Source organism: Debaryomyces fabryi (genome assembly GCF_001447935.2).
Source record: "Debaryomyces fabryi strain CBS 789 chromosome Unknown contig00053, whole genome shotgun sequence".
NCBI classification, from domain to species: domain Eukaryota; kingdom Fungi; phylum Ascomycota; class Pichiomycetes; order Serinales; family Debaryomycetaceae; genus Debaryomyces; species Debaryomyces fabryi.
The window spans coordinates 20,733-43,814 of NW_015385479.1; the positions used below are offsets into that span (position 1 = coordinate 20,733).

At 37.1% G+C, this 23,082-nt stretch overlaps 13 protein-coding genes across 13 annotated transcripts; 8 read left to right on the forward strand and 5 right to left on the reverse strand.

The window, feature by feature from the left end:
- Nucleotides 1-620: 620 nt before the first annotated feature.
- On the forward strand, nucleotides 621-1,883 carry FGR44 (Fgr44p; the record flags this gene model as incomplete). Its single annotated transcript, XM_015611625.1, has 1 exon — nucleotides 621-1,883. One exon carries the CDS (start codon nucleotides 621-623, stop codon nucleotides 1,881-1,883), a length of 1,263 nt encoding a protein of 420 aa, XP_015467534.1.
- A 232-nt stretch (nucleotides 1,884-2,115) lies between these two features.
- Nucleotides 2,116-2,739, forward strand: RDI1 (Rdi1p; the record flags this gene model as incomplete). Its single annotated transcript, XM_015611626.1, has 1 exon — nucleotides 2,116-2,739. The coding sequence occupies one exon, from the start codon at nucleotides 2,116-2,118 to the stop codon at nucleotides 2,737-2,739; it is 624 nt and encodes a 207-aa protein (XP_015467535.1).
- A 312-nt stretch (nucleotides 2,740-3,051) lies between these two features.
- AC631_02797 (DNA helicase) lies at nucleotides 3,052-5,856 on the reverse strand (the record flags this gene model as incomplete). The annotated part of the gene is made up of 1 exon (XM_015611627.1): nucleotides 3,052-5,856. The coding sequence occupies one exon, from the start codon at nucleotides 5,854-5,856 to the stop codon at nucleotides 3,052-3,054; it is 2,805 nt and encodes a 934-aa protein (XP_015467536.1).
- Nucleotides 5,857-6,172: 316 nt separating this feature from the next.
- Nucleotides 6,173-7,852, forward strand: AC631_02798 (uncharacterized protein; the record flags this gene model as incomplete). The annotated part of the gene is made up of 1 exon (XM_015611628.1): nucleotides 6,173-7,852. One exon carries the CDS (start codon nucleotides 6,173-6,175, stop codon nucleotides 7,850-7,852), a length of 1,680 nt encoding a protein of 559 aa, XP_015467537.1.
- A 173-nt stretch (nucleotides 7,853-8,025) lies between these two features.
- Nucleotides 8,026-8,934, forward strand: PHB2 (prohibitin subunit; the record flags this gene model as incomplete). Its single annotated transcript, XM_015611629.1, has 1 exon — nucleotides 8,026-8,934. One exon carries the CDS (start codon nucleotides 8,026-8,028, stop codon nucleotides 8,932-8,934), a length of 909 nt encoding a protein of 302 aa, XP_015467538.1.
- Nucleotides 8,935-9,058: 124 nt separating this feature from the next.
- PIN3 (Pin3p) lies at nucleotides 9,059-9,922 on the reverse strand (the record flags this gene model as incomplete). Its single annotated transcript, XM_015611630.1, has 1 exon — nucleotides 9,059-9,922. One exon carries the CDS (start codon nucleotides 9,920-9,922, stop codon nucleotides 9,059-9,061), a length of 864 nt encoding a protein of 287 aa, XP_015467539.1.
- Nucleotides 9,923-10,070: 148 nt separating this feature from the next.
- AC631_02801 (uncharacterized protein) lies at nucleotides 10,071-11,721 on the reverse strand (the record flags this gene model as incomplete). Its single annotated transcript, XM_015611631.1, has 2 exons — nucleotides 10,071-10,669; nucleotides 10,728-11,721. The coding sequence occupies 2 exons, from the start codon at nucleotides 11,719-11,721 to the stop codon at nucleotides 10,071-10,073; spliced, it is 1,593 nt and encodes a 530-aa protein (XP_015467540.1).
- A 645-nt stretch (nucleotides 11,722-12,366) lies between these two features.
- On the forward strand, nucleotides 12,367-13,554 carry DIE2 (dolichyl-P-Glc:Glc(2)Man(9)GlcNAc(2)-PP-dolichol alpha-1,2- glucosyltransferase; the record flags this gene model as incomplete). The annotated part of the gene is made up of 1 exon (XM_015611632.1): nucleotides 12,367-13,554. One exon carries the CDS (start codon nucleotides 12,367-12,369, stop codon nucleotides 13,552-13,554), a length of 1,188 nt encoding a protein of 395 aa, XP_015467541.1.
- A 39-nt stretch (nucleotides 13,555-13,593) lies between these two features.
- SMI1B (Smi1bp) lies at nucleotides 13,594-14,949 on the reverse strand (the record flags this gene model as incomplete). Its single annotated transcript, XM_015611633.1, has 1 exon — nucleotides 13,594-14,949. The coding sequence occupies one exon, from the start codon at nucleotides 14,947-14,949 to the stop codon at nucleotides 13,594-13,596; it is 1,356 nt and encodes a 451-aa protein (XP_015467542.1).
- A 932-nt stretch (nucleotides 14,950-15,881) lies between these two features.
- YST1 (40S ribosomal protein uS2) lies at nucleotides 15,882-16,974 on the reverse strand (the record flags this gene model as incomplete). Its single annotated transcript, XM_015611634.1, has 2 exons — nucleotides 15,882-16,577; nucleotides 16,885-16,974. 2 exons carry the CDS (start codon nucleotides 16,972-16,974, stop codon nucleotides 15,882-15,884), a joined length of 786 nt encoding a protein of 261 aa, XP_015467543.1.
- A 1,394-nt stretch (nucleotides 16,975-18,368) lies between these two features.
- AC631_02805 (uncharacterized protein) lies at nucleotides 18,369-20,279 on the forward strand (the record flags this gene model as incomplete). The annotated part of the gene is made up of 1 exon (XM_015611635.1): nucleotides 18,369-20,279. The coding sequence occupies one exon, from the start codon at nucleotides 18,369-18,371 to the stop codon at nucleotides 20,277-20,279; it is 1,911 nt and encodes a 636-aa protein (XP_015467544.1).
- Nucleotides 20,280-20,459: 180 nt separating this feature from the next.
- Nucleotides 20,460-20,942, forward strand: AC631_02806 (uncharacterized protein; the record flags this gene model as incomplete). The annotated part of the gene is made up of 1 exon (XM_015611636.1): nucleotides 20,460-20,942. One exon carries the CDS (start codon nucleotides 20,460-20,462, stop codon nucleotides 20,940-20,942), a length of 483 nt encoding a protein of 160 aa, XP_015467545.1.
- A 125-nt stretch (nucleotides 20,943-21,067) lies between these two features.
- On the forward strand, nucleotides 21,068-22,957 carry GPI1 (phosphatidylinositol N-acetylglucosaminyltransferase; the record flags this gene model as incomplete). The annotated part of the gene is made up of 1 exon (XM_015611637.1): nucleotides 21,068-22,957. The coding sequence occupies one exon, from the start codon at nucleotides 21,068-21,070 to the stop codon at nucleotides 22,955-22,957; it is 1,890 nt and encodes a 629-aa protein (XP_015467546.1).
- Nucleotides 22,958-23,082: the final 125 nt, after the last annotated feature.

Here is a 23,082-nt window from a genome sequence, read left to right on the forward strand (position 1 = left end):
GGGATTTGTTAATTGTCGCTTGAAAAATACCTTCGATTTCCCCTGATAACCATTTTGCAACTTGTTCAGCAGGACTAAGAGAAACATTGGACTCTGGCAGAGCTAATTTAGGAGTTGGTGCTTTTGGTGGTGGTGGTGGTTTCGGGTTCGTGGCTCCAGATGGCAAATTCGAACTTTGCGATTGTAATACTTGTTTAGATTCTTCCTTTGGAGTTGACGGTTGCTGAGATGGTGAGTTCGATGCGCTACTGTTAACCTTGTTAGAAGATCCTGAGTTACTGCCACCTAATGCCGCCAATCTTGCCAATCTTTTAGCTCTTATCTAAACATAATGTTAGTAATGTGTAATTAGATAATTAATATCAAATACGACTGAAGATATAAATCAACATACATCGTTTGAATCACTCATTACTAATTACCTATTTGGATATTAATAAGATGAATAAGATTCGAATTGAATAATGAATTTGAATAGTTATAATTTATCTATCAATATATACATAACGATCTTTTTTGATTTAGAGTGCGGTGGGATCAGATTTTTCAAAATTGATTGAAACTTTTCTACCAAAATATAACCACACTTTATTATCTGAATGTTAGATGCAAAAGAGAAGATGAACGACATTCCACAACCCATTACGACAGTTGTTACAAAACCACAGGAAAAGTTATATGTTTTGCATTTAGAGAAGGATTTAATTGCATTTATAAAAGAGTCAATACTGCTAAAGCAGGAATCCCCAGTATATACGATTCAGTCCGAAGTGCTAAAAAATTCATATTATAGGTTACTAAGCCATCAAGTATGCCAGCATTATCATTTACAGCATTGGAATAATGGGTCAAACGATATAATAGTCACATTGAGTGCAGATGGGTTCGACTATGAGAAGTTCAGTGAAGTATTAGACCAGAAAGAAGATAAAAGCTTCACAAAGATATGCGACTATATTCAACAGAAGCTGAATGGCTGTAAAGGGAATGGCTCTGAAGGAGACGAAGTCAGTGCTAAGAAAATCAAGCCAAAAATGATCATTAAGAAGGAATCACCAAGAAATTCAATGCCACTGGCTGACACGCTGTCTGAGATAACCCAGGCATCAATTTTTCTGTCGACAGGAGAGCTGAATGGGAAGGCCCAAAAAGATTTTTCAGACACTCCGAATACTTCTACTCCGGTCCTGACAGGCAGTTTAAACCCTGGAAGCGATAACATTGAGTTTGAGAGAGCATCAAAGGAAGCATTATATTTGAAAGTAAGAGAAAAGATTTTTCAGGACCAACAGGATGATGATGATGACCAGGAAGAAGAAGCTGAGGAAGATGATGACGAAAATGATGACAGTGACGAAGACACCACCAATAGCTCGACGAGTGATTCTAAAGGTGGATTTATGAGCCAAGACAATACACACAAGCATAATGCATACAACGGATTCGATTCTAATTCATATCAATACAATGGAGGAGTGCCTCCTGTGCCCATGGGTATGCCAATAAACTACAATACAAACATGAATGTCCCTCCTTTTGTGAACCCAAATGGCTACTACAACTCTCCCAATCAGTCGATGTACCCACCACAAATGAATATGTATAATCAATATCCCAACTATTTCTCTGCTCCTCCTATGATGCCTCCTCAAAATGGCTTCTACTCAAACGCATACAACGGAAACCGTCAGTACACTCCATACGACAAAGAGACCGAAAGAAAACTATTAAACAACCCATATATCATTATACCTGATTCTAACAAAGATAAGAAGCCTAAGAAAGCCTACAAACCAAGATATCCGAATTACAATTCCAACTCGAACTCGAATTCATCTTCTAGTACTACCAATATTGCACCCAATAACTCTACAAAGTACTAAATTTCTTAGCTTTTGAATAATTGACAAAAGCATTTGCATGAGTCGAAGACTGCTTCTTTAACAACACTTATATATATCAATATATATATCCTTTACGATGTCAATTTGCTTCAGATGGCTTTTGTATAAATTGTCGTGTGTAAACAATTTTTAGATCATATAATTAGAAGACGTGTCATAGTAGTTGTTGATAACTATAGTTTTTCACGATATAAATTAATAGATAGTAGAGATGGCGTCAAATAACCCAGAAGCTCTTCAAGATGATGAGTTGATTCCTGAATCCGTTGAAGGATATCATGTCGGAGAAAAAAAGACAATCGAAGAATACACGAAGTTAGATGCTGAAGATGAAAGTTTAGCTAAATGGAAGGCTTCACTTGGATTAACCGACAATAGTGATGCTTATCCTGTTAAAGCAGGCGATAAGCGTAAAGTTGTCATTGTTGAAATGTCATTGCAATTCCCAGGCCAACCAGAATTACAACCTATTGTAATTAATTTAGAAGATGCACAAGGTAACACGATAGCAGGTAAAGAAATCAAGTTCAGTATTAAGGAAAAATCAGTTTATCAGTTTGTAATCAAGTTCCGTGTGCAACATGAGATTATTACTGGTTTGAAATACTTACATCTGATTAAAAAAACTGGTATCAGGGTTGATAAGTTGGAAGAACCATTAGGGTCATATGCACCAAATACCAAAGAAAAGCCATACTATGAGAAGGTATTCAGTGAGGTAGAAGCGCCATCGGGTATGTTGGCTAGAGGCAGTTATTCTGCTACTACTAAGTTTGTTGATGACGATAAAAACGTTCATTTATCATTCCCATGGAGTTTCCAAATTACCAAGTAATTTTCTACGAGGAATTATGACTGGAATTATGACTGTTTCAATCACAGGCTTGACATTATAGATACAGCAAAATTCATGTGTATACGACTCAAAGATATTAGCTAAATCTTTTGTAAATGATCTATAGTACATTTATGAGTTATCTTGGTAGTATTTCTGTAATGCATGTGTATAGATGTAGGCATCAAGAAGTCGTTATCATTTAGTAAGACCAGCTTCTACAGTTTACGGTATCGATATAAGACTGGTTATTATATGGATTTATTTACTATGATATAGTCAATGTACATCAATTGTAAAAATGCAACGGCCCTAGTTATTTACATTTTTTCTTCTGTTAAGCATATAAGAGGGTACCTTCCTGACTGGTATATATGGAGGTGCTTTGTTGCACTTCGGCTTCGTGATCTCTATTTTTGATATAGTGGGAGCCTTGTTGGAAGCCGTCTTTTCTATAATAGGCACCCTGTATGGTTTAGATAAGCTACTGTTGGCATTCATTCGCGACAGAGGTTGCTGTAAATTTGCTGGTGATTTGAAGAATGAATTGATATTAGATTGATTACTCCTCTCTTTTATACGTTTGGGCATTTGGGGAGTACGATGCGTAATTTCGTTAGTCCTCTTGTTACTCATTTGTACTTTAGCACTGCTGAAACCTGTGATGTCCAAACACGGAGACCCTTCTTCACAATTTTTGAAGGATTCTTCAGTTATTTTCATTTCAGATTCGCCATTTATATAAGCTTTTGATCTCAATTCATAAGCTTTGTTGAACTGAGTCAAATTGAACTGCTCTCCTGTAGGTATCGGCTTATTAACTATCTTGTATAATTTCGATAGTATTTGCCAATCTTTGAACACCCCCTGCTTACTTTCCATCATACCAGTATGCTGCAAATTGCTGATAAACCGGGAAACAGAATCAATAGGTTTTCTTCCCCATTTACCTATATCACCTTGCTCAATATAGGACGACATATATAAAAGTAATTTTGTTCTAGTAGTTGCCACATAAAAACACCTTCTTTCTTCATTGACTGCTTCATCTCCTCCTGAATCCATTGCAAACTTTGCTGGTAGTATACCATCTGACAATCCTGGAACAAATACTATCGGCCACTCCAATCCTTTTGATCCATGAATCGTGGATAAAGCAACTTTACCCTTATCTATCCTACCAGGAAATTTCAGAGCAATTTCTTTCTCTTTTTCTTTTTCATTTGCAGAATCAGTTTCGTATAAACCAATTGATTGAATGAATTTTTCCAAAAAATTACGTTTATCCTCTGCAATTTCAGATTCTGAGCCTCCTAGATATAATGGTAATTCTTCGTCTTTGGGTTTAAATTCACAGAGTTGTGTCTGGACTTCCATAATATTTAGTTCGTGGTTTGGATCATTCTGAAACTCTTTCTGAAGACCTGATTTCACATAAACAAGTTCAAAAAGCTTGCTGAGTAATTTATTCCTCTCTTCAATTATTGATTCTGAATCGCTTTGATAATTGTCGTTGATTTTATTGATATCTTCAAGAATGCTGCGCATATTTGCAATAAAGTCCAAATATTTAGTAAGACTGTTCTGATTCTTTGACGTCAATTTGACAGAAGTCTTTCCATCCGCGATATCCTGTAGCACATAATAGACTCGTTTTCTATAAATATTTGGTTTTATTGCTTCTAGCTCTAATTCTGCATCTATGGACGCTAAAGTCTTTTCTCCCATTCCTCTCTTCGGGAAGTTAATTGTACGTAAATATGCAATACGATCATTGTCACAAGAAATAACACGTAAATAGTCTAGTATAGCTACTACTTCCTTTCTATTCCAGAAGGCTGTTCCTCTAACCATCAAATACGGTATTCTTTTCCTAACGAATTCATTTTCAATAGTTCTTGTTTGATATGCGGATCTTACTAGCACAGAAATATCTTTATATTTAAAAATTGAATTAGGCAAAGCCATTAAATGTTCAATTTGGTATGAAATCCAACGGGCCTCTTGTTCAGGAGATTTTAAATTGGAATAAACTGGTCGGAAAGATGAAACCATTTGTGATTTAAGCATTTTGGAGAGGCGATCATCTTGCTGCCTCATAATTCTCTCTGAAAGGTTTAAAATATCTGAGGTGGATCTATAATTTTCTTCCAAAGTGATGATATTAATGGGGTTTTCTTTATATATCTTTCTATAATGTTCCTTCATTTTCTTGAAGTTTATTGCTTGTGCATCTCTAAATGCATAGATACTCTGGTCTGGGTCCCCAACAATTGTAACATTATTTTGCAATCTAGGGTTCGTGGGGTGCCCTTTGGCAAATTCATACATTAATTGTAATTGAATCTCATTTGTATCTTGAAATTCATCAACCAAAACATGCTCCACAAAGTTAAGCACTGGATATGTAGTTATTAATTGATGGCAGCAAATCAAGCAATCATCAAAGTCTAACATTGAATTCGCTTGTAAGTGTTTTTGGTACTTCGTGTATAGTAAGCCTAGGAATTGGTTGCAGTCGATGCGATTTTCGTAAGCATCAGGCTGAATTCCCGAGGATTTCAACTTAGAAATTTGTCTTTTGATCTTCTTTGGATCCCATCCATGGTATTTATCATCCTCTTTATTCGATTTGAACACATCAGTCTGTCTATCTGGCAACTCTGAAATATATTTCAATTCCATTCCAGATAATTTCATGATCATCTCTTCTAGTATCTGCTTCGAATCTCGTTCATCTGCAATATTATAATCACTAATTCCTATTTTCTTACCATATATCTTAATTATTCGGTAGCAAATGCTGTGAAATGTCCCAATTAATATTTTATCCACTTTGATTGGCGTATCCTTAAGTAGCTCGCCCAACCTTTCGATCATCTCATTAGCCGCTTTCTTGGTGAATGTAGTAACAATTATACATTGCGGTGATAACTTTTCTTTAATCAATAGATATGCAACTCTTGATATCAATACTTTAGTTTTACCTGTACCAGGACCTGCGATGATTTGCAACCTTTCTTCAGACGGTGAAACTACCGCCTGTCTTTGTTTAGTATTCAACCCATCCAAGATTTTTCTTAGCAATGACTCGTCATCTTGTTGAATTTGAGTCATACCATTCCAATATCAAAAAAGATAAATAAATATAAACATGATAGAAACAATAACACTGTTTGAATCGCGATAAAAAAAAATACATAAATTAGTTTCCTTATTATAGCTGGTTATTCAACTTTCAATACAAGGATATGCCTATAAGAATATGATACTATATACCTACATTACGGTATTTTTAATATTGGTGCTAAATGTATCAAACGTAGCATGTGTTAGCGTTAATAATTGGCCAGATATTTCACCGCAAATTGAAATAGCTCAAAGGTCTCAGAGAGATGTTGCCAAATATATACTGATAGACCAGGTTACAGGGATGGGGGTGTCGCTTAATACTCTTGTTTTTGATAAAGAAGGATACACTTTGGATGCTCTTAATGAAGTTAGTACATTGTTGGATGTCGGTGTGCAGACGTTGATGGTTAATCTATACTGGAATGAGTTTACTCAAAGATGGCAACTTTGTCCTGCTCCATTTCCTGCCAACATAACCGATGACATCACATCGACCAAGGAGTTACATTGGGATGATAAAACGTACGAATGTGAGGCATCTTTGACAGTCGACCTGTTGGTCCGAGTAATCAATACGTATCTTGGTGAAACGAATACCAATATCAAGGTAAATATGCTCCAATTGTTGTTTCATTTGAAGTCGATACGTATAGATCCACCAAAAGAAAACATGACTAGCACTGAGACCAAAGACTATATATCAAGTTTCCAACCCACCGATCTGTCTTTTGTTCGCTTGAATAATGACACATTGAATAAAGCTGTAAGTTCATTTGGATCGTCTTTATTTACACCTTCAGATTTGTCATCCTATAGAAGCTCTGCTTATCAAAAGCGAGACAATGGCGGCTTTTACAACGAAACCAGACGATCATTTCCAAATTTAAACACATTCTTATTGTTGGACTACAAAAGAGTCGTGACTTCGGTGATTGCAAATGACCTTGTTAAGTCCCGTTATAATTATAATGTTACCAGTAGCGACAAAAAAAAGCTTTTTATTGAAGGCAGCAGCCTAGACGCTACGATAGCATCGCTATCTGACCCAGATGATGTTTTGAAGTGTAATGAACTCATTTACAACGACCAGAACAGTATCCAACTTTACAATAATGTGTCCCTAAAAGAACATTTCCGGATTGTGGTAGATAATAATAGCACATCATTTACCAACGTTACATTTAGCGAATTTGTACGGTGTGGGTTCTCTCCAATATTAAATGCCTCATATTACAATGTCTATGACGACGAAGAAGATACCAATGAAACCAGCGGTTCACTCGGTGACATAATTGACAATTTCATTCCTCTATCATTCTGGTCTTGGGCAGAGGACCAACTTATTGAACCAGACAGAGGGTTGAATATGAGTGATACTACCGACAGCAACGATGAAGATAATGACAATGCCTATGATGTTGACCCGGTTAAACGGGACGTGGAATATGAGGACTCCCATGCTGCCTACAAGTGCGTTGTATTGGACGAAAATGGATGGAAAGTGTCAGACTGCTACAGCAAGCAACCAGTTGCATGCCAGAAATCTGGCTCCCCCAACAACTGGCATATTGATGTGAAAAACAAACAGGCATATTTTACAGCCTACAGGCCCGATAGCTGTCCTGATGACTATTATTTTGGTACTCCGCTGCTGAGTATCGAAATGGTAGCGTTGATGAACTACATTGAACGTAAAAATATTTCATACCCAATATGGATTGATGTGAACGATATTACAGTCCCTGATTGTTTTGTGACGGGTGGACCATACGCTACTTGTCCTTATCAAGAGACTGTAACAAAGCTGAAGCTAGTTGGGTTGATTGCACCTAGTTTTATTGTAGCAGTTGCTATATTGGCCCTCATATTTTGCGAGAAACTATTCCGAACAAATCCGATACAAACAAATAGAAAAAGACATTGGAAGAAGGCCATTAACGAGTACGTTCAGAAGTACGACTACGAAGGGGTTCCATCATGATTATATAGGTTTAATAGGGTATAGTTTTGCATTAATAGAGAGACATTCATAGATGGTGAATGTCGCAATGTCCTACAAATTTCTGCGACATTATCAAAGGCAAAGTATTGTGATAAATTTCATTATGGAGATTTGTATTAACATATCAACTGTTAACCAATTACATAAGAAGAATGAGTCAACAAAACTGGAAGAACTTGTCAAACGAATTAAGACGTAGGGCAGCACAAGGTGGTGGAGCTGGAGGACCAAATCGTAAGTCTCCATTCGCCGCATTTGCTGGTATTGGGGGAATCTTATTGTTAGGGGGTGTTTCGATTTTGGCACAGAATTCGTTGTTTAATGTTGATGGTGGTCAAAGAGCCATAGTATACTCGCGTATTAATGGTGTTCAGCCAAAGATTTATCCAGAAGGTACACATTTTGTCATGCCATGGTTTCAGAGACCAATTGTGTATGACGTTCGTGCTAAACCAAGAAATGTAGCTTCGTTAACTGGTACGAAAGATTTACAAATGGTGAACATTACTTGCCGTGTGTTGTTCAAGCCAGACATATTCCAATTACCAACCATTTACAGAACTTTAGGTACTGATTATGATGAAAAAGTGTTGCCATCGATTGTGAACGAAGTATTGAAATCGGTTGTGGCTCAATTCAACGCATCTCAATTGATCACCCAGAGAGAAAGAGTATCCCGTTTAGTCAAGGAAAACTTGGTCCGTCGTGCTGCCAAGTTCAACATCAACTTAGATGATGTTTCGTTGACATTCATGACGTTCTCGCCTGAATTTAGTGCTGCTGTTGAAGCCAAGCAAATTGCTCAACAAGATGCTCAAAGGGCTGCATTCATCGTTGATAAGGCTATTCAAGAGAAGCAACAATTGGTTGTTAAGGCTTCTGGTGAAGCTAAATCTGCTCAATTGGTTGGTGAAGCCATCAAGAAGTCTAGAGACTATGTGGAATTGAAGAGATTAGATACTGCCAGAGAAATCGCTGCTATTTTGGCTAACTCTCCAAACAGAATTTTGTTGGATAACGACACCTTATTATTGAACACTGTTGTTGATGGTCGTAAATGAGTTACCCATCTGAATGAGTTTACATCTTTAAGCTAGTTTGTACATAGGTATAATTTTAATTAACGCATTTTTGGAAACGTGAAAACATAGTATTATCATATACATATATATCTGAACTCTCTATTTAAAAGATCGAATTAACTATATCACTACCAATTGTGGCACCAGCACCAAATATAGCAGCATTACCCAACTTGCCCCCAAACTTTCTTAAGTGGTTATGTTGTCCCTGGCCTTCACTAGGGTTAGCCACCTGAACTGGTTGTCCTTGAGGTTGATAAGTTTGTGGTTGAGGTGAGTATTGTTGGGGAGGATAATAATTAGTTGGCTGTGGAGGATATTGGGCATAACCACCGTATGATGGTTGTTGAGTCAACGGGGCTACCGGTGCTTGATCGTATTGAGGTGGAGGTGGGGCTCCAGACTCGGCATTTGGATTATACGATGCTTTTTCATTCTTAAATGGAGAAGGGGCAATACGTTGGGATGGAGAGGATGCAAAATCGAATTCCTGTTCAGAAATAACACTAACGTAATTTGATGGGAACACTCCAGCTTCTTTTGCTGATGTTCCCTTCTTGTAACCTTTCCACCAGTCTTCTGACAAATGCTCAAGAACGGCAATACTATCTCCTTTTTTCAATTCCAAATCTTCCCCTTCTTGTGCTTGATAATCGTAAATTGCTTTACAATATCCCAATGCTTTGGTCGTTTGTAAGCGCTCAGGCTTAACAGGAGGATTTATACTGGTGCTAGCTAAGCCATCTGTAATTGAATCCGTCCCTGTAGGTGCTTTGGAGTCCTTATTGTTGCTGTCTTCAGTCTTTAATTTTTCCACATCCCATGCTTTCATATCCTTTTGGTATTTAGGTGGGAGCGATCCGATGAGGGCATTATAGAGTTGTTCAGTAATCACCTCCGAATCATGCAAAAATTCCAATTCGGTTCTTATTGTAGTCAACGAACGGTTTATTAATGGAGCTGACATGCTAAATTTCTAAGAATAGCTATTTAATGATAAGATATACAAGAAGAAGAAGTCATACTAAACATAAATAATTTCAAGAGCACTGCCGGAACAACATAAAACGAGCCCTTACGTTATACGAAAAATTGAATCCACCTACCTGATCGGGTTACCGAAGAATATCACCCCTTGTGATACCTTCATACATCTCAATTAAGGAGCTACCATATATCCCGACACTTCTTGACCCGGGTGATAAAGGTGGTCCTTCAGAGGATTGCCAGATTTTATAGATTCTTACGAACGAGTCATTTGCGGCAACACAAATGGAACCCTTATCAGGAGATTGACACGCACTTAAGCATCGGAGGTATGTAGTACTGGAGACTTCGACCAAGGGAATCATTTCTGGATAAGAGAAGACGGAAAGCAACAAGGGTTTTTCTGAGTTACCGTACCCAAAAGTTGATATTAACTCTTTTCTGTCCTTACACCAGAATAATGATGTAACCTGGGCTTTTGCAGCAAATGTATTTAGTAAAGTACCGGTATTGGCATGCCAGAATCTAATAGTACGATCGTTGCTCCCTCCCCCAGTAGCTAGAATTGAATTAGCCCAAGGACAGAAGGCTATAGCCTTGACAGCTGCTTTATGGGGAAGCACCAGTTTGATTTTTGGTGCTGAAACATCAGAGACGTCCCATATCGAACAGCAATTGTCATTTCCTCCTACAGCTAGAAGTTGAGAATCGTTGCTTAGTGCAAGACCTATGGAGATGTTAGTATTGCTTCAAAGCTGGTGCTGATAGTTAAAAGTAATATTTACCGCAGATCTGCTGTTGATGACATTCCAATATACACTGTATCCTTAAACTGACGTTACCTAAACTGTCTTCTGTAATTTTAACGTACAATACATCTCCTTTAGAATCACCTGCCAAAAACTGGCGTGAATCAGGAAACCACTGGAAGCAAAAGATGCTTTTGCCGTGATTGGAGAGAGTGGCCTTGATAGCATTCTCCCGTTGAGATAACATTAACACCTCCCCATTATCCTTCCCAATAAGAATATAATCGTGGTCAGAATATGAGACGGCCGTGACGGTGATAAAGTTATCATGGTGCATGAGAACAACATCATTATTTGTGCTCCAAGAATAAACTGACTTATTTAGCCCCACGGCAATCCTGTTCGTCATTTTTGACCAACTAACCACATTGCAGTAGAAATCATCCTTCAAACCGGGTGCCTCGAGATTATGGTCCGGCTTTGTCAATCTAATGGTCTTTTTACGATGACCCGTTGGTGCTGTACTTGGACGTGATGCCAAATATTTTCTAATATCTTTGGATGATGTTGAATTCACTAGAGACCCTACGAGGTCAATACTTGAATTATGGGCTCCGTGGGGACTACTAGATGCAGATAATTGGTAAACCCTTGAATGGCTGCTAAATCCTAATGCACTCGCAATAATTTCCTGGTGAGGGCTCACTGGTGATGAGTTGGGTGTTTTATTGGAATCTGTATTTGATAATTCAGCGTCTTGATCCTCTAAATTCAATGAATGGGAAACACTCTCTGGTCTCACGTAAAACATTCCTTCGTTTAAAGTAAGCTGTGGTCTTCCGGGGCTATTAGAAGGTGTACTGGGCCTGTTTGTTGGAGTCCTTGGGAGTGGAGGAGTGTTAGAATTAATTTCATTATTTCTATAAGCTACTTGAGAAGAAACAACTGGAAAAAACCTGGTATTTGTTTCAAATGCATGATTAGGTGAACTATTAGTATGTTGATTTCTTCTACTCCCTCCATATGACATATTGATAATTTTGTAGTATTTTTGTAATTATGTCGAAAACTAGCAAATTGGTTTTTAAATAATTTGCCTTAGAATGCTACTAATACAACACCGTTCAGTATGTATACCGTTATATATAAATTGGTTTTATTAGAACCAAGCAATATACTATAGTTTAGAAAAAAAGATTATATGCTCTTTTGCAACTATTTTATTTGTGGGCGACAACTTTTAAAGATGGACTTTTGTGACTATAGATAAGGAATATTTTTTTTTATTGAAGAAGATATTGGTTGCAGTACATGAGATAGATGAAACATTGGAAAGGGAGTACTGTGTTAGTAATTTATTGATGTACGTCGATTTTGGTTGTTTTGATGAAATTGGTTACAGTTGAGCTGCTTTATACGCGATCAAATCAAAATTTATTCAACGAAACTGAGATAAAGCAGTTATCAAAAGTATATAATGTGGAATGCACAGGTGGTATTAGCATCCATATTCGTGATATTTTGTGGGATCGTCTTCCGCTTGGTTGCATTGAAAGTAAAAGATCCGTTTATTGATGAAATTTTTCACCTTAGACAATGCCAAACGTACTGTTCGTTTAGATTCGATATATGGGATCACAAAATTACTACACCTCCAGGATTATATGTATTGGGAATGGTATACGCAGAGGTTGTAAGAATGATAACCTTCACTTCTGAGTCATTGGTATCGGTATGTGAAAACATAAATGTATTAAGATCAGTCAATTTGTTTGGTGGGCTTGTTGTGCTTCCATTTATTGTTCAGGGTTTATGTGATAGAGAAAAACCACAATTCTGGGCCGTCAATATTGTAGCGATGCCGTTATTGTTCACATACTATTTTTTGTTCTACACAGATATTTGGGCAAGTATTTTGATAGTGGCATCATTAGCATTGGTGGTAAGACAGCCATTTGGGTTCATTACAAGCTCGTATTTTAGTGGAATAGTTGCATTTGCCAGTTTATGGTTTCGTCAAACGAATATTATTTGGATTGCGTTCATTGCATCCTTGCTAATTGACAAGAGAAGAAGAGAGCATCATAAGGACATGGGATTTTTACAAAATACTGTCAACTTCATTCGTCAGGCTGTTTTAGATTGGATTGCCATTCTTCCATTTATAATCAACATACTCTTATTTGCGATATTTGTTAAATATAACGAAGGAATAACATTTGGAGATAAAGAAAATCACAAGCTTAACTTGCATATCGTTCAAGTATTCTATTGCCTCACATTTATAGCAATGTTTACATGGCCCGTGTGGTTGTCCATTCGTTTGATAAAGAGATACATTTGGTTTACAATACTAGGTAATCATGGTTTAAATACCGTATTCACGATAGGTTCATGGATATTTATTAAATTTATTATTGATAATTATACAGTTGTTCATCCATTTTTACTAGCCGATAACAGACACTATACATTTTACATTTGGAAAAGAATTCTCAATCAAGAATATAGTAATATTTTTATGATTCCAATCTATCATTTTTGCACTTGGAATATTATTGACTCTTTGTCACTTAACACTAGTGGATTGACTCCAATTACCATCATTACATTCATCGGGGGCATTTTTATCACTATTATTCCATCACCACTTTTCGAACCTCGTTATTATATTGTTCCATTAATAATTTATCGATTATATGTTAGACCATCCAAAGAAAAACTCATTGGTATTAGCATGTCAAGACATATTTTAGAATTTGCTTGGTTAATATTTGTTGATGTGACCATAATGGTTATTTTCTTGGGGTATGAATTTACGTGGTTAAGTGAACCGGGAAAAATCCAAAGAATTATATGGTAGACGTATATAATTAGATACAAATAACTGTAATCAACACAATTATTCATCTTCATCAGAAGTCGACATTGCCAGGGAAAGTTTCGAGCTATCATCTTGTTTGATACCCTTCGTGTCCCCCACTTTTTCTTGATTCTTCGTCTTATTTGACCCGCCTGCTACTTTGGCCTCTGAATGAGTAATTGGATCATTGATACCCTCTATGTTTGATAAGTTGTTGTTGACAAATTGATCCATCGAGTTTTTGAACTTTAATATACTGGAAGAATTCAGGTTCAAGTCCTTGATCAATTGCTTTATTTCTTCGGATTTTTCAGAATGCTGTTCGTTCAATGAAGAAAGCCATTTTTCAATGCATCTTTTCTTTAATACTTCAAGGTACGGAATTTCTTTGTTTGTTGACTTTTCAACAAAGACTAATTCACCTTCGCTACCAATTAATAAATCTTCGTTATTATTAGTTTGGTTCGATCTGAAGTCCCAATTACCCATTTCGAGATCGTTAGCAAATATTAATAAGAAATCCCCAAAGTTATCAGCGATCAAGTATTTATTGTCGAATTCTCTACCAAAAAGAATCACTTGACCCCATATTCCTCCACCGTTGGTTGGAGGACATAAATCTATACCGATACAATTTCCTACTTCATCAGTAATAATCGGAATCCACATAGGATGTGCAAAAGAATCATGTATTGTTCCGGGTGGTATAGATTTTTGGCGAGGAATACTAGGAGAATCAGCAGTTTCTTGTCTTTGTTGTTTGGCAATTTTGACTGGTTCCATGAGATCAAGATTAGATGATGAGAACTTGAGTTGACTGCTGTTTGCATGGCTTGTTTCTAACTTACTGAGTTCTTGCAATTTGTTGGTCTGGTTCGCGTGTAACAACTTCAGATTCAAGTAGTCAGCTACTTTTCTCCAATGTTCTGTCATCACCATTATTTCATCTATAGGCATTAATTTTAACCCAAATACCAAACCACCAGACCCATTATCGTTAAAATATGACTGGCCGTCCGTTATCTTGAAGAATTCTATAAGACAGTTAGGTAACTTGATGTTCAAATCCTTTTGGAAATCGGTGAGATCCGCATCCGTACATGGACTTTGCAAAGATGAATTCAAATCAGGAGAATATTTTAATAACCAGTTCTTAATGTGTCTCCATGCCAACCTCACTTCATGGACACCATCAAATTGGTTTTTGTTGACGTTAGATTCAACATCGTTAGTTGGTCCACCAATTAAGGATGCGTTAGATTGATTGTGGTGCGAGAAGAGTAACTCCGTTTCCTGAGTATTCACTCTATTGAAAGACTTTTTAGGATCAAATTCCGAGTATTTATCTTGCGTGCTTAGGGAGTATATAAACTCCTGTAGCTTTCCAAACTTCATCGTATAAACAAATGAGTGTCTTTCGTTAATTCTTCAGAAGCTCGTAATAAAATCGTTGATGTATGTTTTAAAGTCGCGTCAACTTCCGATACATCCTCATCGGGTCAAATTATGAAATACCGAAGTCAAAATTGATACATACGCAACACAGGGAAGCATATCTGGCTATTCTAACATCGTCCCGCACGGCTACAACTACATAACTAAAGACAACTACGTAGCAACAAATTGTCACAAATATCCCCCGGGCATGAAGCGAATACTCTATGGTACAGAGTAAACACGATAAACCGGGAATTTTATATGGGAACCCCAGATTAAAACAAACAAGCCATGAAACAAAAACCGCTAATAAAACACAATACTATAGATCGAAAGCTATTAGAAAAAACATCCAATGGCTCCGAGTATTGATAAAGGGGACATTATTAATCTCTGTCCGTCGAAGAAACCATTCAAAACGAATAGATCTGCAACAAACTGGTTTCCCGAGAGAAACCGGCGAGACTATAACTAGGAGTTTGATTTTATAGGTCCAAGATCCGTGGTAAACAAATTGAAGAAGAAATATCAATAAGATTATAATTATGTCCGGTAATTTTTCAGATGAGGTGTAGTGCAAAAAAAACTACTCGACGGGTAACCCCAAGACCAATACCTACAAGTATATGGCGATCCAGAAGGGCTTCCAAGACAGCATTGGGTCTGTAACAAAGCTATAGAGACCCATTATGATATTACATGATGTTAATTAGATGTCATTTAATTTATAGGATACAAATATACAAAAAACAAAGTATAAAATACCGATCTTTCTTGAAATTATTTTTTTGTTAAAGATATGAAAAATTAATTACTCCCCCCAAAAAATAGCAAAGAATTATGTAATAATTATATAAAAATAAGCAATCTTTTGATAAAAGCTAATCAATTTACCAGTTGGAAGCGGCAGCTTCTTCAGCAGCAGGAGTAGCACCTGATTCAGCCCAGTCAACTTCTTCGGTTTCACCAGTCCATTCGGTTTCAGCATCGGCAGCTGGAGCTTCTTCGACATCGTCAGTCTTAATATCTTCAGCAGCATTTTGTTCAATTTCTTCAGGGTCTCTGTAGAAATATAAATCTGGCATGACAGACCATTCGGTGGTTCTGTCTGGGATGATACCTCTTAATCTTAAAACTTCTCTAGCAATCAACCACCAGATCAAACCAATGGAGTGCTTACCCTTGTTGTTACAAGGAATAGCAACATCAACGTATTCGGATGGAGAGTCCATGTCGGTCAAAGCAATGACTGGAATGTTGACGTAAGAAGATTCCTTGATGGCTTGGAAATCGGTTCTTGGGTCAGTGACAACAACTAATCTTGGTTCCTTGAAAGAACGGGTGATGTAATTGGTGAAGTTACCTGGGGTGAATCTACCAGCGATTGGGGTGGCACCGGTGTGAGCAGCAAACTTCAAGACGGCTCTTTGACCGAAGGTTCTGGTGGAACAGACGGCAACGTCAGAGGCGTTTGGAATAGCAGCAATGATTCTGGCAGCTAAAACAATCTTTTCCCAGGTCTTACCGACGTTAATAACGTTAACACCGTCTGGTCTGGTCTTGTAGACGTATGGCTTGTTGTGAACCTATAATATGTTAGTAAATGTCCAAATTTTCATGCGATGGCAGCTCTGGCAGCTCCGGTGGTATCGTGGCGGGTCTATCAACTCTTTTCGAGGCTCCATGGCCCATTTCTATCTCTTTTCTCGTACTATGTCTACGCAGTCGAATTCATGGCCACACAACCAAATCAACACCAATCTCCCTCATTCTTCTCATATATCATGCATCCACTGCTCTTACATCCCTCGTTGATTTTCGGCCTATTTTACTTTCTTTCACTCCCGTACGATCCACTGGCCCCTGCCACTGTCTCATTTCATCGATACATACTTGAACGTTCTTAGAACCTAAGTGAACGTTAGCAGCTAATAATAATTTAGCATCTTCTGGAGTTAAGTCAAATGAACCTGGTAATGACATCTTTAATGATTATTCAATAATTGAAACTTCTTAGAATTGCCCAAAATTTATTTATTTAGTACCACTTGAAAAATTTTAATGAAAAATTCGCTAGGTTGAAAAATTGTCACGGTACGGTTTGCACTAACAAAGCGGATTTTCATCAAATTCTTTTTTGTGTCACTTATTAACAGTGGGCCTTTATCGCTGCGACGATTTGGTAGGGATTAGCCTGGGGGAGGAGAGCGTGCGCGGCCCGAATATTAAGTGCGGGTGTATGGGTTTCTAAGGATTAAAATTGAACAGTCACAATAGTGCGGGTGATAGAGTAGGGCAGGGGCCCAAGAACCGGTGACCGGTTGTATGCGGTGGGTATCAGGTTGCAACAGACGCATGAATAGGGTTAGGATAGCGATTGGCGGGTAGAGAGCTGGGTAGGTGAGCGGTTAGAGGGCGGGTTTGAGACAGGATAGAGGGCGGCTAAATGGCGGTAAAGATGGCGGTTAAGTCGCTGGAGAGGTGGATGGTTATGCTTGGTAGCACAGAGTGGTGGCAAGCATTTTATGGGGGATTAAGTGGGGGTGTTGGGGACATATAGTGGAGGAAGCATAGATGTATTTGTGGTTTATTTTTGAGGTGTAGAAGATTGCAGTATATACGGTAGGGAGTGACGGGAGGATTAGGTGGGAGACAAAGTGGTGGGGTGAGCGGCTGCGAAACGAACTGCTGGTATACCAATCATTCCGTTATTTTCATAAGGCTTGTTCCCTCTATTTCTGCTAGATTTTGAATCAATACCAGTGTCCGTATCATGGGTGAAATAGTCTTGAAAATGTGTAGCCATTAGAACGGGTGAACTGGCAGGAACAGGCAACTGGTAGAGCAGCAAACCGAATGGACTGCATTGGTTTCTACTTTTCCCTGTAATCTAGTAAACTTTCTAGACTATAAACAACTGGAAACATCCAGCCTATAATATTTAACTTATAAACACCTAGCCTGTAAACATCTAGACTCTCTAATCATCTCAACACTACTCGGTATACTCAAAGACCTTTCGGCCGAATGCATCACAACATACCTAAAGCTCTATTTTCCACCAGCCAACTCATCAATTAGATACCTCTCATAGCCCATGTACTGTTCCTGTTCCATTCACTCCATTGTGTTATCAGGAGCATCCTATCACCTTCTCTTTGTTGATCCGATCCGATTTCGCCTGAAATTGAATGGAAATTTTCGCAATCGCGAGGCATCAAAATTATCTCCGATAGTTACTAATCCTATGATTTATTTGCTATTTTCATTGATAACGCCGTATCAACAGATATAGAAACTCAAATTAGCTTAAATAACTATCGCTTTTCGCTGACGACATTTGCTTCTTGCTAGTTTAAAATAGAGGTATGAGCAGAATGGATAGGCCTGTTGAGGATCTGCCATTGCTCTCCAAAGGCACCAAACCTATGAACCCCAATGACATTGCAAATTTAGAACATGCCGTAAATGATGTATATGAAGCGCTTGTGGATGACGATGATGACTACGAGCTTGATGAAGATGCAGTGTGGCTCCGTGAACAGAGAGATTTAAATAAAACCACCCACTGGCTAAAAAGACCTTCCGTGCTAATGATTGGGGTTCCCCTTTTCTTCTTTGCCCTTGCTTTTTCCAGTGGTGATTCAACCAGAAGAATGATTACGTTCAAGTTGGCTTGTAACTACCTTTCTGGTATGTCCAAAGAGGGTAAGTGTGACCCGATTGGCACCCAATTGTTAGTGTCGAATTTATACTTGACATACAGCATACTGGTGGCGGTCGTGACGATGTTTGTCCAGGGTAAGATAGGAAAGTTATCTGACCAGTATGGAAGAAAACCTTTCTTGATTCTGATTTTAGCGGTATTTCTTATTGCAAGGATTTTCAAGTTCTATGTAATGTATAGTCATGAGTACCTTCGTTTTGGACTCATGGTGGCTACAGAAATCGCCGGAAACTTGACGGGTGGGTCGATATCATTAATTAGTTTGACCAATTGCTATATTGCTGATGTGGTTGAACCCCATCAACGAATTTATTCCTTGGGGTTGGGAATAGCCTGTCTTTTTGTCGGATTGTCTATTGGTCCTATTTTGGGTAATGCATTATTGTCATTACCAGAACTGGTTCATACAAATAAAGAAACAATACTGGACATAAACATGTATATGGACATTTCTGAACGGGAATATCTCCCATTAAAATTTGAAATCGTTGCGGTTTTCTTAGTATTAATGTTTATCGTGTTTGTTATGCCAGAGTCTAGGTCAGAAAAGGCAAGATCCAAATCAAGAGCAGGATCGTTATCTCGCTCATCGCTGTCAGTTGATGTTAGACCGCTGGATATAGAACTCGATCAGCCTTCAATTTTGACTCGTGTCGTTAGTGCCATAAACTTCTTGAAGCCTTTGAAGCTTCTCTTGTTACCAAATGAAGTGGCTCCAACACTGGACCCTGCCAAATTGAGGCGTATGCGAATTGTCATTGTAATTTTGGTTACTGTTGATTGTATGCTTACGGCTATTGGAATTTCCTTGATGGAGATCTATGTCTTATTTGGAATATATAAATTTAATTGGAGATCAATTGAGATAGGTCACTCGTTAGCCATCGCGTGCTCTTCAAGGGCAGTGATTCTAATAATTTTGTCGCCTGTTATTACCCATAAGCTATTACAGAAGGGCTTGCGGTTCAAGGTGTTGAAAAATCAATTTGATATGGTCGACTTTAGTGTTTGTGTTCTTGGTTTTGTCTTTGAATCCATAGGATTAGTCGTCTTAAGTTTAGCCCCCTCAACTACTTGGTTTTTGATTGGAATGACACTTATGAGTTTCGGTGCATTAGCAAGCCCTTCTTTGAATTCTGCTATCATAAAGTTCTATCCGGAATCTAAAATTGGAGAACTTTTCGGTGCCACATCTCTATTGAAGAACATTTTTACATTGGCTGGCCCAGTGACGTTTCTTTCAATATATAAGACTTCGTTAGCCCGGTGGAATGCTCCCGGTGCTGTTTTCTTAGTTTGCAGTTTACTTATGTTGTTGTGCTCAATTTCAATTTTTGTTGTTAAAAAGTTGTTAAACTTGGATAGAAATACAACACCTTCATTAACAAGAAGATCATCATCTATTGCTTCATCCAGCACCAATCTTAACGAACGATTGGCATTACAAGGTCTGCTTGAAAATAGTGATTCGAATGATGATCCGCTCAATCGCAAGCCAAGCATTGCCGATAGTCATAGAAAGAAGAGCTTTGTTCAAATTCAAAGAAGTATTCCACAGTGATCTAGCTTTTCTTACATTTTCAGTTCTGTCGTAGGCTCTATTTGATATATATATATGTAATAGTATTGATTCAGTAGTACGTTTGTGTCATTTGAGCGCAAGGCTGGTAAAATTTCATAGATCGTAGATCTGTAGCTTATCATTTACTACATTTAGTCTACATGATATCAGTAGTTTCTTATGAACATTGATACAGTAATTGGTTCTATTCTATTGCTATCTCGAACATCGTTTGCATTTACCAATTCGGAGTCTGTTGGGAAGAGATCAAGTAATATTGAAATAGACATAGCACAGAGGTTTATCTTCTCATTAGCATTACTTTCATTATTATTCGTATTTGGGATTGGGTTTGTTAATCTTCTTTTTGTTAATAAGTACCTGTTGACATCCCCTGAAGAGAATAATTCAGAATCAGAATCAGCATCAAAAAGTGCATCCAACATACGTGGAAGTGACGAAAGTCCTAGCGAATTTGATACAAGTGCCATAGAAAGCGACGAAGATATCGCTATTAGGATCACAACAGAAACAGGTGAGACAGAAGGTGAGAATTACGATAGTGAAGAATTAGATACATTAACGTTTTTGGACCAGCACTCATTTTACAATAATCTCAACAACAGCTCCCAGTATTTGAGAAGAGATAGTTTTTCACAATGAATCATCACATATATTTTCCTAATGATTTGTTAAGTACATTAAGAACAAGGAGGAATAGAGGAAAGAGGTTCTATATACTAGGATATCATATTAAAAATATTCACATTGTTATACATTTGGTACCCATGGATATAAGTGCAAAACTTTATGATTTCACTAAGCAGAATGAACTATTGAAGGATTTACAAATTATTGGCTGTGTTAATGAAACACTGGAAGAGAAGAATGGATTACAATTGCTGTATGATATTGCAGACGAATACCCGATTGTGAAATCAAATAATAATGAGCGATATTCGTTTATTCTTTTCCAGCCTCCTAACTTCAGAAACTTAGAATATTTTTCAATCAACCCAATTCTTCTTCAGTCGACAGGAAATGTTGAAGTTAACCCAAACGATGAAATATATCAAAAAAAACTCACAGAATTTGATCCAATTACGCGTGAAAGCAAGCTGTTGTCAATTTCCGATGATGAAGTTCTAGATAAGATTAATCAATCTTCACGATACAAGAATGCTATTCAAGCCTGGATCAAAAGATCAATGTCTACAAATATAAGCCCGTCATTTTTACAGCGTATAAGGTGTAATGAAAAAGTTGAAACCATCAGCAGGATGATCTTTCAAATACTAATAAGCATTGTCTCTACTATCCAAATGTTGACCATCTGGATAATTTGGATACTAAACTATGAATTTAGGAATATTAAATTAATTGATTGCTCGCATGTATTCAGACAACTAGATCTTAGATTGCAGCAAATAAACTTCTTTCCTATTCAATTCCTATGCTATTATGATAAAAACATCCTATATGGAGATTCAGAAGTCCTTCATAAATTAAAGATTCCAGTCTTTAATTCTAACTTAAATATAAACAACTCGAACTACATAAATCTTTACAATTCAATATGGTTGATATTCAACGACGTGTTACTAGGAATTAGCACTTGGAAGATAATAATTTCAAACTTTGATAGTATTATAATGTTCATTAATGAAACTATAATCAAAAAACTATTATTTAATGACTTTTATGACTTAATATTATGGGTATCGGTTAATCATCCTGCAGGGTTCAAGTTAAATACTGAACTAGGTCAGTTTATGGGTGACTTGTTCTTATGGACATTGAAGTTTTGGAAATTTTTAGTTGCGGATATTTTAATGATAGACTCAGATAACGTTGTATTCCGTCCTATTGAATTAAATTTCAGTTATATGCTTGGTTTTGTTGGCTCGTGGAACAATATATCAGCATTTCACAAGATCTTGTCTCAGATGCTCAAGATTTATGTAGGAATATTATGCCATCTTGGATTCACCTTCTTCATCGGATGCATTATTGACTATTTCCAGATTATCACATTCCATCTTTATTGCTTCTATTTTACGTCCACCAAGATATATCAGAAGCAGATACAGATAATTAAATCATTGTTCCAATTATTTTGCGGAAAGAAATATAACGTTTTACGTAACCGTATCGATAACTTGAATAATTATACTTACGAGGGTCAGTTTTTTGACATAGATCAATTACTATTGGGGACTTTATTGTTCATGATCTTAGTTTTATTATTGCCTACAGTATTTGCATTTTACTTAATGTTCTTCTTATCAAGATTGGCATGTATCATTGTTGTAAACTCCATTGAAAACTTATTAATTATTATAAACTATCTCCCATTATTTGTCATTTTGTTGAAGTTGAAGAATTCCAATAGATTACAAGGTGGTATAACCTTCAACCATTTGACAGTTTCAAATAAGACGGACTACTTATTATTATCTAACAAGTCCTTGACTTACAGTGAGATCTTCAAGAACTTCGTTAAATTGTTCAAGAAATCGAAGAATTTCAAGGAGTCATTGATTCAGTTTTTCGTACTAGGTGAACTAGTTTCCTTAAAGCATAATTATAGGATGATATTTAATTATTTAATGCTACCTGAAAATTACGATAAGACAACTGAAATTTGGAAGCCTATTATCACATCTAATAAGAAATGATAAGACACAAATAAGGTCATACTTTTCTACTTAGTTGTATAAATACATATATAGTTAATACTATCGTTATCGTTAAGCATATTCCAATTTTGTGTAAGTTTTTAGTACATCATCATCAGTCTCAA